Genomic DNA, 15960 nt, shown 5'->3' on the forward strand with positions numbered 1-15960 from the left:
TACTGCTTTGAATATTGAATAAAAATGCAAATGAGCGTTTGATAATAAGAAATAAGTGCAAAATACATTTTCTACGAAGTAAAAAAGAAATAAAACGCAATATTTTCATTTTGAAACGACTTTCGTCACGCTGTCATTACTGAACTGTATTATATATACTTATGTTTGTCTTATGACGTCATAACTCCACAATGGTGTGGTGGTTAGCGAGTTCGCCTTGTAATGCAGAGGTCGTGGGTTCGAATCTCATCTGGACCGGATTTTTTTTTTAATTTTTATTTTTTTTATTTCATTTTTTTTTGTATTATTATGAGTTTTGAAAATATTGAATAACTAAAGTCATTCATGTGAAATTCAACATGTGTTTAGTTTTGATGTCAGGTTCCACTGTAGTGCCTGTGTAGTAGTCAGTAGACATAACTTAAAAAAAAGAAAAGCTTTAGGATCAAAATATACAGGCATTAAACTGTGAAAAGCAAATAATGCTCTTCTCCCCGTTCGCATATATTTCATCCATAAGCTTTAAAATCACTGACCAGAGTTTATCCCCCCCCCTCTCCCCCACACACCAAAAAAAAAAAAATTGGCGATGAATTATCAACAAACATCAAAAAGGTTCTTACTACCATCCCTATTCTGTAGTGCTAAAAGATTAACCACTTTTGGGTTTAAAACAAGCTTTGTACAGTCATGTAAATGATTGTAATTTTCTCATACCAGGTGTCTGTTATAGCAGTATTTTGACTAAAAGTTGGACACATTCTTCCTTCCAAAAAGAACCAAAATTTGACAATAATGCCATTTAAAAGAATTACAATAGTCATTTCCAGGATTACGAAAATTCTAATTTCTATTATCTTTGGAATTGGAACATTAACTTTTTACATTAAGTCCTCATTGCCTAACATTCACACGCAAAGACACAGAATTCCTTTGGCTATTGGCCTAATGAGATTCTGTTAGGTTTGAAATTTTCAAAGTTCAAGCTTTTCAATTTCAGCAGTTATCATTTTGTGACTGGTTTCCAGTATGATAATAAGTTATGTAAAATTGTTGATGCAGGACGTTGTAATAAGAATAACAGAAATTATTCAAATACGTTTTTTCTTTATCTTGGTGGCAGTTTTGATTATATACAGAATATTTGTGGAGTTTTCACATGTCGAGAATTAATCTTGATGCAGTCTAAAACATGCAATCAGAAATCATGAATTGTCATTAATAATTTTAATAGATCTAAAGAACATAAACTTCCTAAACGAATCCATAATTCCAGATAATTCCAGCACCACTCCTTTAATTTTTAACGGGCACTGGTGATTTTTCACGGGAGCTCTGCTTTTTAGGTAGCACCTAATTTCATATTATCCTCTATGCATAAAACTGCAGTTCTTGTCACTTTTCGGGGGTGTTTTAACAGGAAAGAAAACGTGTGTTAACAGAGAGATTCTCGCGCTCGTGTGCTGTTATAACACCTTTTTATATATGCGCTTTCCGTGGCAAAGCATAAACGTCATATGGCCCCAAAACGGATAATTTAAAACGAAACGACGTCAACGTAAAAAGCAACTCAGACATTCCCGCGCATTTCGTGGAAATTTAATGAAGTTGAGTGACATTGTATTCATTTATCAGTTTTTACGCGTTTTATGCTTGAACAGCGTTAGCGTATGTTCGTTTCGGGCATGGGCACCAACGGATCCCTCAGGATCTCCAGATGTTATAACACGAAAAAGCGGTAAGACGAGTTAACCAGGGAAGCTGGAAATACTTAAAGCATCTCCTTTATATTAAAGGGAAAGGCAACCTTGTTCTTACATTAATTTCATCAGCTAGGGTTTCTTAAATCATTTAAAGAAGTGAAAGAATTTTAAAAATCGGAGTAAAAATGAGAAAGCTATGAGCATTTCAATATTTAGTCAAACTGGCGGCCATTTTGTTTCCATGGCGACAAAAAGCAAAGTGGTGGATTTATTAAACGTTTAGATACACATTTGAACTTTATTTACTTATTTCTGTAAAATAATTTCTCTACCTTTTCCAGCCATATCGAAAGACAATATCATGTTTTTCACCTTACACTCAAGAAACATATGAAAATCAATCTATTTAAAAGGTTATTTGCTAAATAAAGAACTCACAGTGTGTACTGAAATGATGTCATAAACACACTTAAATGGTTGCCTCCATGATCAGCCATTTTCTTAAATTTCAAACTGCCATATCTTTTTCAATAGTGGTCCGATTTTAAAAATTCTTTTAGCGTTAAGAAAGGATTAAGGATGGCTTTCAAATATAATTAACTTATTGTCACTGACAATATTTGTTTTTAAATGAAGTTTAAACTTCCCTTAAAAACAAATAAAAGAAACGCTTAGGCGTTAAAAATAAAAGCATAGAAATCATGAAACAATTAAACAATGGAAATCATTTTGCGAAAAAGAAATTAAGAGTCAAATCTCATTTTCAATTTACAACGGTACTACATTAGATGACAGATTACATCAAAAAGTGGATCAGTCGCAAAAGAGGCATACCTGCGTGAAAAAGTAAAACCTGTTCATTGCATGTCAGATCATTACAGTTAACAAGCGCGTGAAGCTTTAATCCATTCCCACACGAGGCACCAAAAGGTACCAGTTTACACACAAAAATTAACCATTCGCTGATTAGACAAACATGGGTAACACTTTGAAAAATGGAGATACGTCCATGTGAAATCATCACAAAGGATAAGATAAGTGTGTGAAATTTAAATCAGTTTCAACAAGTTGTTACTGAGATATCAGCTTACAAAAGAAAGTGCATTTAGACTTATTGTGGCTTACATGGGTACACACCAAGGACCATAAACAGAAACAAGTAAATCATGTTTACCAATGTCATTATACCAACAGGCTTGTATTTTCCAGACACAATGTTATGGTAGTCTTCTTCCGTCGGATGCATCCGTCTTTTAAGTATAGAAGTTCTTGTATCCATAGTTTCAGGAAGGTGTCCTTCCACCGGACCATAAATCGATGGGTTTAATGTCCTATTCCAGAGGTTTATGTCCTTGAAATTCAAAAGTTTTGGATTTCCCTTCTTCTTGGCTGAGTAATAGGAAGTTCCATATCTGCATGGTAAAATAGCAATGTCAAACAAAGAAGAAACATGCAGTTTTTAAGGATGACTACCCGTTATTTCACCAAAAGCATACATACAGCTTTGAAAATGTCAAAAGATAGAACTAAGGTGCATACTGACAAGTTATAAAGCGACAGAAGTTCTCAAAAATTTAAGATTACGTCCCCTGAAAATTTTGGTTTTCATGAGTTATCTCCCTTGAAAACTAGAAAAACATAATTTTCTCCTTTTCCCAAAAGAGAATTTTAGATTTCTTTTTGATATTTGTATCAGACGCAAAATTTTCTCGAAACTCAAGCTCAGATTCTCATAATCAAAGAAATTATATATTTCCCATAGGCATCAATGTTAACTTCTAAACCGATTATCTCCCCCAAAACTGACAAAATTCGAAAAATATCTTTGTGAAACGTTTTCAATTTTAAATGTCTTTAAAGTGACCAAATTTAATTTAAATATTACTATTCAGTTACAAGATATGAAATATGGCTATTACACCGTGTTATCCTTAACTTGTCCGTCGGTCCACTAATCGGTCTAGTATTTTTGTTCGGTGTATTTCATGAACACCAGTATACCAAGACGAGATAACTGTAGTCTCAGATTCCTAGCAAATTATGATTCACATGAAACTATGTCTTCACAACTATTTATAAATCAGTTTCATCATTTTATATACATAGTTCTTTTTTTATTTAACACACTGATTTTCTGAAGATTTCTAATTAATAAAAGCATATTAAAAGCTAAATAAATGTCTGACTGTGCCAAATTCTATAGCTGAAGATCATGATAAGGGGTAGCTGATATTCGATGGTGATCTGTATAAAATCACTAGGATATTATACAGGCATTAATATCACGTATTGCATGTTATAAGTGCGCTTATCTCGAATACAAATAAATCATTCTGTTCAAAACTGAGAACTTGAGATATCCATAATTTCTGATACGTTATTAGATATTAAGAAAGAAAGTACAATACGCTGTGTAATTTCTGCAAAAGCATGTAGCGAAATTTGACGAGTGCGCCTTCACTCAATTTTGTGATCAATATGGGTTTCATTAATGTTGTATTACCCCTTAGTGTTGCTGTCAGTCATTTCTCCATTTGTTACGATCAGATGATCCCCGACGTTAAATCTAAACAGAATCAGATTGAGTATGGTCAACTGGAAAACCGCAAACAGCACCATCATCGAAAGATAAAATCGCCTCTGAAATAAAACTGGTTACGTTTTTTATGTACGAACATCGACACTTATTTATTGATTGCATTGATACTGATGACCGTTTCAGATAACTACTTTGAGTATTGTCCTTATTGTTATTACTATTGTTATTATTATCACTAATATTACTTTTGTTATTATTACTGTTGTTGTTACACTAGGTCTAAATATATATGACAGGGATTGGATAGCATTCAACTCATACATGTGCCTCTTACGATCCCAGCATGTTGACTTTCTCCAACGTTAAGTGGAAACATCGTAAGATTGCCTTTTGCAAACAAAAAAACTACAGTCTCCATCATTTTAATTTGCCATGGTGTTTTTCTCCTTCATTCTGCATATTCATTTTCAAAGTTTAATCATGAAAATGAGAGATTAGTGAATATTAAGTAAGACTGCGAGTTGTGTAAAACTTTCATCTCCGCCATGTTGTGACGTCATGTTCTTGTTCACTGAGTAAGGTTTGCACGTCTGAGTGCTGTAGGTTTCGTTTTGGGGAGGCTGCGATTTTGGTACGTGGCATTCCCTGTTTGATATTTGTCTTTGTTTTTATGCCTATTTTTCCTACATTCGTATAATGTTCTCGAAGTTATTTTCGCTAACGCAAAAACAAATAGCCTTTAAATGTTTTCCTACATCTACATACCGTCTTCGAAATTCAAAGCAATCAGTCCATATATATGACTTATGAGAAACTAGTTCGTGATATTTTATGTGCTTGTATAATGTAAAAATATCAACGAAGCATAGCACCGGAATTAGTCCCCTTCTGAAATGTCTTTATATGCGTGTACACGTCACGTGTGGACGGTTATAAGAATTTGTTCTCAGATCTATTCGTGATATTGCTTATCATAAAATACCAAAATGTGTATTAGTACATCTTTTCATCTTGTGCTTATGATAACATAATATTAAAATGTATGTTGTATTCAACATTATTAACCATATACCTTATACTAAGAATATTGTCAAAGGGCCATTACTCTGGTAGAATTGTCGAATGTGAAATATCGAGCATTTTTATCATTTAGTGAGTATATTTTGGAAGAATACGTTAGTTCGATGACAAATAATTCAAAACACTTAGAATGACAACAATTAAAATATGAAAAAGAAGACGAAAGCGGTGGCCGCTAACTAAATGTGTTATTGAAAACCACGTCAAAATTCAGAGGAAGTTATGGAAAAAATTACCAGTTACCAAAACAAAAACATAACTGTACTGATGTGTCAACTAAATTAAATTACCGATACGCAATGCAGCATGGTCGTTACACAATTATCATATCTTTAAAACAAAATGCACTGTATCTTTAATCTAGATAGTATCTTTATCGATATTTACTTAGCCTAGTGTAATTGACCTACCTCTTTGAAAGGGTGCTGGTAAATCTGATCCATTGTCGATGTAGGGCATGTCATCTGAACATCTTCCTATAACCACAAATAGTACTTTTTAGACATCTCTTATGTAGGCATTGTAACTGAAAATACAAACTTCAAGTAGGAGCTATCTATATTATATGTATGTGAAGTTACCTGCATCAGAATACAAGGACTGAAAAAAATATTAAAATATCATTTCCTGAAAAAGAGTTATTTGAGCTGAAAAAAATGATCCCGGATGAAATATCTGGAAAAAATGGAGACAACTCAGCAAAGACTTTATGATAGGCTTAGGTGACAATGGACCTAGTACCTCATCCAAACTACCCACTTTTTCCCTCTAACCATGAAAAAAGCATGCATATTTGCCACATGGATTAGCAATCTGAATACAAAACTATGTAAAGATCAAATAATTGATTGCCCTGGGGAAAGTAGGACATTTTTTGTTGTGAAATTTGTCATTAAACAGACGGTTTTTTTTTTTAAAAAAAGTCAAAACCCACAGAATTTCACACGGTGAAATATGTTGAAAAGGCTACTGCTGGAAAGAGAACAATCTCAACTACTCATACATATGCGTAAAAGTATGGGAAAAATATCTAGAAATATGTGAAAATCGAAGAAATCAATTTCAAGACTGTTAGATGCATAACTGTGTAATTATACATGGCATTTATCACAGATAGGTTACTTTTCCTTTGCACTGATATAACATGGGCAGGATTAGGATTAAGAAACGGTGTTCACTAAAAAATTTCACTATATAATTAGATTGTTTCCCTCGGTAAAGAAGGCTTAGGGTAAATCTCTACACTATATAATTAGATTGTTTCCCTCGGTAAAGAAGGCTTAGGGTAAATCTCTATCTTATGTAAATAATCGTAGTTATTCGGATGCCAGTGGAAAGGGGTATTAGACGCAATTTTCTTTCTATAAGAGCGAACCGTTAATTCAGAAATTATTTATATTCACTAAAGCTGTATTAGGAGATCTGAGAAACAATGTGATAAAACAGTACAATAATATGTCAGAAATCAATTATTTAAGAATACGAAGTGCATGTATAACAGACACGGTTCCAGAAATATTTCGGTGGGGTGGGGAGAGCGGTACAAATTAAGAATGAAGCCGAGTGGGTTAAATACGGAGGTGGGTAACCCTTCCTTTGAAATATATATGTAGAATCTATAAAGTAGTGGCCTCTGATGCATTTTAATCCAGCTATTGAGGTACGAGGGGTGGGGGAGGGTTAAACCCCTCCTGACAGTGAAAGTATTGGTCTCTCTCTGATCAGGTTTTGAAATATAGGTATGAAATGGTGGTCCCTGCTGCATTTTTGTCCAAACTTTGTGGTACTTTAGGGGGTCATGCCCTCCTATTTAAGGTACAGAGGGTATCCCCATGAAAATGTTTGGATTATAGGTAAGAAATAGTGGCCTCTGTTGCATTTCTGTGTCTCAATTGTGATCAAATAATCCTTTTCTAACAAAATAGTTGGGTGCAATTTTGATGAATACAGGTCACTTCTCAGCCGACCGATTGTAGGAAGGGTGGGGGGGGGGGAGAGGAGGGGGCACGGACGCCCCGAGCACGGATCCCCTCAGGTCCGGCCCTGGATCTGAGCCTGTAAAATTAGAAGTTACGTAAACGCGCGCGTCTCAATGAAGAGTAACTTCTCTCGTTTATACGTTTGTACGGGCTTTGATTTTATCATTTATGATATTGTTTTTATAAAACATTAAAGTTTTAAACGTTTGGTAAAGCACAAAACTACACATACAATGAATTGATTGTAATTCTGTATTGTCGTCATGGGATTGATACAAGTATATCGAATATCTATCCTGTAATTTTTATAATAATGGTGATATATTCCATCTGTGCATGTATCATCTAACAACTAACGCTGTAATACTGAGAAGAATTATCAAAATTAAAACAAAACAAAACAAACAAAAAACTGTCAAAAGCGCAGACATCAGATCTGGTCAATATCTAAAAATGTGCTTGATAATCTAATACGTAATTGCTTTTGATACGTTATAAGAAAATACATAAAATATAGGTGAGGAGTAAAACGGCACGAGTGATTAGTTTGATATTTGACGTTCGTCTTTCGATATTTTTATGTAAAAAAAATGGTATGCGGCCGAAATATACATAGAATATTAGTCAATTTGTATTCTTAAACTTATATTTTCCAGCTGTTTCGGCATGTTTTTGCGTGCAGTTGTGCTAGGGCCATCGTTTTTGAATGTTGACCTGGAACGCGATACTCGATAGTACGATGATGAAAACGCGAAATCACGAAACTACGATAACGAAAACGCGACAACACGATGATGATAACGCGAAACTACGATATCGAAAACGTGATAATAAGATAGTGCAATGATGATAATGCGATTTTGCAATTTCATTATCGTACTATCGCGTTATCACTATCGTACTGTCGCGTTATCACTATCGTACTGTCGCGTTATCATCATTGTACTTCGCGTTATCACAATCGTACTGTCGCACTGTCTGGGCCCGACGAAACAAGCCATCGTATGTTAAAAGGGACAGTATCCACAGTTAAAAAATCCTCTTAATATTTTATTTAACAGGTCCGTACAAGAAGGTATTTACCCAGATTGTTTGAAACAAGCTGATGTTATGTCACTTTTCCAAAAAGGAGAAAGTAACAACCCCTCTAACTATAGACCAATCTCTTTAATTAGCTGTGTAGGTAATTCATTTTGTACGATTAACAGTCCCCAGGAAAAATAACTTTTCTATGCTTGAAAACCCCACGTATTGTTGAAACTTTTTGCTTTGTTTTGTCATGTTGTTATAATGTCGTAACCTGACTGGAAATAAAAGTATTTGTTGTTGTTGTTGTTGTTAATGGTAAGGTCATGGAGCGTGTTATTTTCAAGTATATGCACAATTTTTAATGTCAAACAATTTAATATACAAAAGTCATTCAGTGTTTTTACCAGGACATTCCACAGATTTTCAACACATAGATATCTATAATCAAATTTGCAAATCTTTGGACGAGAAAAAAAGCAACATGTAAATCTTTTGTGATATATCAAAAGCCTTTGATAGAGTTTGGCATAAGGGTCTTATTTTTAAACTCAGACAACATGGCTTTTCAGGCAAACTGATTGACTGGATTACTCACTATCTTTCAAATCGCAGTCAAAACCCCCAAAAAAGTTTTCATTACCTCCTCTTTCTCAGACATTAATATATCCTGTCTCCACGTGACGTCTATTGACCGATAGAAATGCAAGAAACTTGTAGGAGGCAAGATAAATAGCGTTACCTTCTTATTGTCCAAGCTTTTACAAGGAATTTTGCACATTAACGAGGATATAAGGTTAACAGATGTTTTAATTTGATATTGTCATTCATTGAAATATATTCTTGGTTTCTTAGTATCTCGCTAAAGCTAAAATAAAGAATAAAAGTATTAGAGACATAGTTAAAATTTTCACAATCCGTATTAGATAATCAATTGTACTGGACACAGGTTTATTCATCAATACTGAATGAAAAGTACAATAACCGGGTTCACGCCGCCCATTCAATATTGATAAAACTCTTTACAAAGGTTAAACAGTTTTAATCCAAAAAGATTTATCCGTTTGTCGGGATTGACCCTAACTGGTAAATAAAGGAATTGACCTATATTGTCCGGTATATTAACATAAGCGATCTAAATATATATCAGAATATATACATGAAGTCCGGTTGTTCATGCCAGTACACATCGCCACGGCCGCTATATTTTCTATTTCAGCATTATGGTATTCAAAGAAATCAAATTCAAACAAAATAGAATCAACATTTCTGTACAAGGCTGAATCTTTAGGCGGAATGTAGCAGGTACACAAATATACATCATTATCGGAATTTGAGTTTAATCCATATAATACCCTTATTGTTAACGTTTGCAAGTTCTACGGCATTACTGCAAATTTCTTTATTATAGATTTAAACTCCACTATTTAAAGAGTTTTGTCCTACTGTTTGATTTTGGTCTAGGACAATCATAATAGTCATAACTATCAACTTTTACACCTTTGGGAACTGATCCCCGATGCGGACGGAAGAATCTCAAAATGTTTCACTAGCAGTTTATATTTAAGGTAATTGAATTTTACAACAGGTCGGAGTTTTCCATGCGATGAGGCTATATACCAATAAAACAAGTTGTTCTGTTTCATACAAATTTCATCTCCTTCAGAACAATTTTGATACAGTTTCTAGATTTTTACTCCGTCATAGACCTATTTTTTACAAGATATCCATAATTTGCGTCAAGAAAACGAAGAACAACCGAAACGAAAAAGGGGTGTTGAATAGTATCATAGTATGCCGTGAAATGCAAGTGAACCGAAGTCAGGTACCCTCAAATTGCCGCATTTCAGAGAGTGGTCCGCAGAATAAACACCCTACTTTCGTTTTCAAGTAAACAACTCGAAAACATGCGAACAGTGTCTTACTTATGTAAAATTTATTCTGCGAGTGAGACTTTTAACCGAATTTCTGCTATATAACCATACTCATTAAGCTCGGTCAATCTTGCATCAGTGATTTTCAAGTTTGTCGTGACACAATTCTCGTTTTTACGTTCCTCGTTCCTACTGATCCTCCTTTAGAAAAATATATCTATCAATCTATCTCTTTATACTGCCTCACACCTCTCACGAGTATTATGGTATAATATATACTTATCTAATAAGCTGTGCAATTTTCATTTAAAAACAACTGTTGCTTTCTATGATTTTATGATGATCCAATTTCAAGACGTTAAATATTCATCGAATCCTTAAGAGCACAAAACAACGTGACATATTAACATTACATTTGTATTTATGTATTTACAAAAATTAACTAATTAAAAATAATCATTCAAGTTTACCTTTTAATTAAGAAGTACGGTTTCCTATGCATATCCTTTAAGAACTAAACTTTCAATACCAAAGTTTCAGAGTGAAAGCTGTACTTTCGAATAATCCATTATGCTTTTATATATCAATAGTACCACATAACTATTTACCGTGTACAAAAGAATGGTTGTTAAAGCTATAGCCAAAGGCAGAGCGAATAAACATGAGATTAACATTGCCACTTAATATAAAGGTCGATGTATTATTGTAAATAGGCGCAAATAGACTAATTGGTTGCTATAGATTTGTTAGATCAAAACACGAGTAAGAAAGATTGAAAAACCGAATAAAAAATAAGGAACTGGTTCTCTATTCCCTTTTCAAATAGAACACACACACACACACAAAATCATTGAACTTTAATCGCAATATTTTTTTTCTCCAAAAGTGTATAAACATTGTCGTCATGAAATGTTTTAAAGATATAAATCTAGGTGTTACAAGGGCGTAGGAGCGGCAAAATGCCGAACTCGTAAATTTTTGAAAAGGCTAGATAATATAATTGAAAATAAATACAGCGGTCTTCCATTTATCATGAAGTGCATCGGCGACTGATATGTGCACAGAATCTTGTCATATCGCTGACACCTTGCTAGATCACCTTGGTGACAGGGTATTGTACAAAATCGATAATCCGCAACGAACAAGGTCGCTGTATTTTCACGCCCCTCAGACTCGGATTATAGGCAATACATTAATTTAATTAATGAAAGTTAATCGTTTTTAATTGCTTACTGCCAAAATTGCAATTAATGTTGTGTCTCAAATTCTGCCGATAAAGGAAAGTATATTGAGTAAAACACAAACGCAAATCGGGATCTTTAGATGTCTTTACATAAAATATATTAAATTAAATTTTGGCATGATGTTATGCAAAATGTAAGCTTTCCTTCTTTGATTTGTCGGGGTAAATTACATCACTGTATAGCTTTCAACGTGCTTGTTATATTTAGATAAAATAAAATTTTATTAAATGAAAGCCCTGAAATTAATAAATTAATCGCCGTAGAAACAGCAATGTTACAACTATTTGGGGCTAGGCTAGACGCCGTTTGCGTGGAAAAAAAGTGTGTTAAATCAAATAGGTATGTCAAATATTTGACTACATTAAGATAGACTGAATATAAATGTACAATTTATTAAACATAGAATGTTAGATATGTGTTAAAAAAAACTTGTACACAAACATAAGTAATTCCAATAGACTTTCATCTAATAGCATTTACAAACACGAATTTAAACTAGAAAAACATCTACGCGTTATCTAAGCTAATCCATATATCAAGAGGATATCAAAATAAGCGATTAAAACACTGATATTTGGAAAAAGGCACTGCTGCACAGATTTATAAAGCAAGAAGGTCATGATGACCCTGGATCGCTCATGAGCTACATTGACAAGTGTAAGAGATCAGATAAGAAAGTCAAATGTAAGTAAGCATTGAAATCTTTTCTGAGTTGTGTGAACATGTTTCGAATGTCAAATTGATGCTAAAATATTAACAAAGTAGGTCACTGGAAGTCAGTTTTAAGATTGATGTGCAAAACTGTATATGACATCCAAATTTCAAGGCTGAATTAAAAAAAAGTAGGTCAGTATATCAAGGTCATGGTAAGGTGACCTATAATCACTTGGGGTCATCAGGTAATTATAATCAAACAGTCTAGGAAATAAGATCTGATAATACTTAAAGTATTTTTCCTATATAACTCAGATAACAAGTGACCCTCGGGGTGGGGCCTCTTTTCACCCCAGGGGTATAATTTGAACAATCTTGCTAGAGGTCCACTACTCAATACTACATACCAAATACCAAAGGCCTAGGCCTTGAACTTTCAGTAAAGAAGATTTTTCTTATATGGGTCTATGTAAAACTTTGGACCCCCAGGGCGGGGCCTCTTTTCACCCCATTGGACATAATTTGAATAATCTTGGTAGAGGACTACAAGGCAATGCAACATACCAAATATCAAAAACCTAGGCCTTGAAATTTCAGACAAGAAGATTTAAAAAAATATCCTATATAAGTCTTTGTTAAACTTGGGACCCCGGGGCAAGGCCTCTTTTCACCCCAGGGTCATATTTTCATAAAGAGCCATTAGATGATGTCACATGCTAAATATCAAGGCTCTACGCCTAGTGGTTTTAATACATGACGATTTTTTAAGTTTTTCCTTTCAGTTGCCATGGCAACGAGAGTTCTCCATTGATTTCAATTCTTTGGCAATTTTGAAAGTGGGCCACCCAAGGATCATTCCTGTGGAATTTGGTGTAAATCTGCCCAGTGGTTTTGAAGAAGAATATTTTTTTAGAAATTGTTGACACACGACGGACGATCGAGCGGTCACGACAAAAAAAGAGCTAAATATGTGGCCTTCTAGAATTAAGCCTACATTTATACGCCACTGGTAACCAGTGATCACAGAAAACCGTGAAAAACTGCCATACAAGAGACCTTGGAGCGATTGATGTAATCTATTAACAATTGAAACCGGCTTTGGATTTTTCAGAATTTAGATTTTCAAGATTTCAAGATTTTATTTACAATAAATGCATAAGTCCCACTATAGCGGGAAACATCAGCAGTATGATATCATATATTTATATATATCATACATAATGGAAAACGGCTATATATTACATTTACAGACAATATATAAAGTGCATATAAATTCGTACAAACGTATTTCAAACTTGAAACATATAAATGTATCATCTTAAGTATGTACAACATTTATAATCATGTTGATCATTTGCCATGTATGTTCAAGAAATTTACGCGACATGTACAGACAAGAAAAAAAAGAGTAAAAAAAAAACAAATACAAATTGCATGCCGATATTGTTTTGAAAAAGAAATATAAAACACTTAACTTTACATAATAAGCTTTTCAATAATTTGATCATAAAATAGCCTTATGACAATGTACATTTTAAAACCTGAAATCCATATAAAATTTGGCGGATATTAAAGGTGCCCCGTTTTCAGAATTGCGTAAACATTGGGTGAAGAAAATACCCTGTGAAATAAAGACTACGAGTACGGTGACCTGTGCCTTTTCTGCTCTTATTTGTCTTAGAAAATAATATTCTTCAAGCGCACAGGATATGTAAAAATTCTTCAATGTAGAAAAAAAACGATCCTACTTGCAAACCAACGTACCACTGGTTTATGGAGACATCTCTTAGCAAATGCATTTACAATATTGCTCAAAGAAGCCATGAGCAGAAAAAAAAGACTTTTTTAAATACCGGCACAATTATACCCTCGGTCCATTTCTCTGGAAAAAAACCAGATTCTAATATTGCATTGAAAATATCACAAAGATGGGAACACAAAATATCTATTGTTTCTGTAAAGCATTCATTCAAAATAAAATCTGAGCCTGGAGCATGTTATAAGCTCGTTTATTTATTGGAATGGACAATCCATAGAATTAAAATCATGTTCATTGCAAAATCTTTTTGATTCTTCATTTTGAGACTGAAATATACTATTTGACAAATTTTCAAAATACTGCATAAATTCGTCAACAGATATGTCATTTCGGGGCATACCAGATTTCTTTTTCTTAAAATGGCTCCAAAATTGTTTGGGTTTACAAAACCTTAATCTCTCAATTTCAGCATATTTGCGTTTTAAATAATTTTTCTTTTTCTTCCGAACCAACTCTTTACACTCTTTTTTATATTTACAGAAATTTTCTCTACTAGCAGTATTTTTACAGCTATTAAATGCTCTTAAAGCATTTAAATAAGTGTGTTTTGCTGATCTACAATCAGCGTCAAACCAGTCTGCATCATTTGAATAACTACGATCCAAAAACGAGACCTGTTTTTTTGTCGTGAATGCTTTAGAAAACAGAGGGTCTGCAACATCTCTAATTATACTAGTAAAATCATCTAAACTTTACTTACTGATAATCGGTCGCTCATGTCAATGTCAAAAGTAATTCGATTCAATATTGGTAGTTTAGCGATTAGACTGGTTCGAAAATTGTCCTTTAAGGTGTCATTCCATTTGTATTTAAGTCCAGTACTATCAGGTAAAACATGTATACAATAATTGGAATACAATGAACAAGAGCTGTCCGTAAGACAGCCAAGCTCGACTATTCGAAATATTGTCCCAGAAGCAGGAAAATATTACCCAAAAAGGTTAAATATCAAAAGAGTTTTAAGTCCAAAAGGGGGCATAATTTGCCCAAAACACATGCCAGAGTTATGGGACTTGACCCAGTGAGGTTGGTAATTGTTCTAAAACTTTAACCAGAATTTTAGAAGTCCAAAAGGGGGCATAATTTGCCCAAAATACATGCCAGAGTTATGGGACTTGACCCAGTGAGGTTGGTAATTGATCTAGAAAAAGAAAATATAAGTTTCAAATCTATATGCCTTTTAGTAATTGCTGTATGTACTTGCACGCAAAACTTTAACCAGGATTTTCTAAGTCCAAAAAGGGGAATAATTTGCTCAAAATACATGTAAGAGTTATGGGACTTGACCCAGAGAGGTTGGTAATTGACCTAGAAAAAGAAAAAATAAGTTTCAAAGCTATATGCCTTTAATTGATGGCTGTATGTACTTGCATGCAAAAACTTAACCAAGGTGTGACGCCGACGCCGACGCCGACGCCAGGGTGAGTAGAATAGCTAGACTATTCTTCGAATAGTCGAGCTAAAAACTAACGGGAGCATGATCACTCCATTCGTTTACAGATTGTATATTAAATGAACTTATCTCTGAAAAATGTCTCTCATTGAGATGAGATAATCAATAACTGACGCCCCGTTATGCGCAACATATGTATAGTTACCAACGTTAAAATCATTACCTAATCATCGCAGATTACTAGAGCGACACAGATCTATTAATTTCACTCCAAAATTATTACAGGTTTTATCTAAGGAGGCCCGTACCATATACGTGTCAGGAACATAAGTATCATCATCAATAGACTGGCTTATACGATCACAAATAATAAAATCGTTTTTAATACCCACTCTGCTATTAAAGTCGCCAATAAGATACACTGTACCTAGGTTTCCGAAATGGTTTACATCATTTTCCATACATTCAAATAAATCAACGTTGTCTGTATTATATGCGGGTGAGTCCTCACCCCAGAGGTATACACCGCAAATATAAATATCATCTGCTATATGAAAAAAGTTTTTATCTAGTTTCACCCAAATTAATGTATCATACCTATTTTCAACAATACTAATACCATCCGAAAGTGTCTCTTTATAGTACAAAG

The 15960-nt window shown here is 33.9% G+C and overlaps 1 protein-coding gene across 1 annotated transcript in view; it reads right to left on the minus strand.

The window, feature by feature from the left end:
* LOC123541384 (carbohydrate sulfotransferase 15-like) overlaps positions 1-10802 on the minus strand; it is a 33433-nt gene extending 22631 nt beyond the window's left edge. Inside the window, exons 1-4 of the mRNA XM_053526009.1 lie at positions 10672-10802; positions 5733-5848; positions 4207-4343; positions 2878-3115 (exon numbers count right to left, since the gene is read on the minus strand). Coding sequence (XP_053381984.1) covers positions 2878-3115; positions 4207-4343; positions 5733-5786 — 429 coding nt within the window. The 5' untranslated portion in view covers positions 5787-5848; positions 10672-10802. The remainder of the gene's footprint in view (positions 1-2877; positions 3116-4206; positions 4344-5732; positions 5849-10671) is intronic.
* Positions 10803-15960: the final 5158 nt, after the last annotated feature.

This window comes from Mercenaria mercenaria, chromosome 16 (genome assembly GCF_021730395.1).
Source record: "Mercenaria mercenaria strain notata chromosome 16, MADL_Memer_1, whole genome shotgun sequence".
In the NCBI taxonomy this organism is placed as follows: domain Eukaryota; kingdom Metazoa; phylum Mollusca; class Bivalvia; order Venerida; family Veneridae; genus Mercenaria; species Mercenaria mercenaria.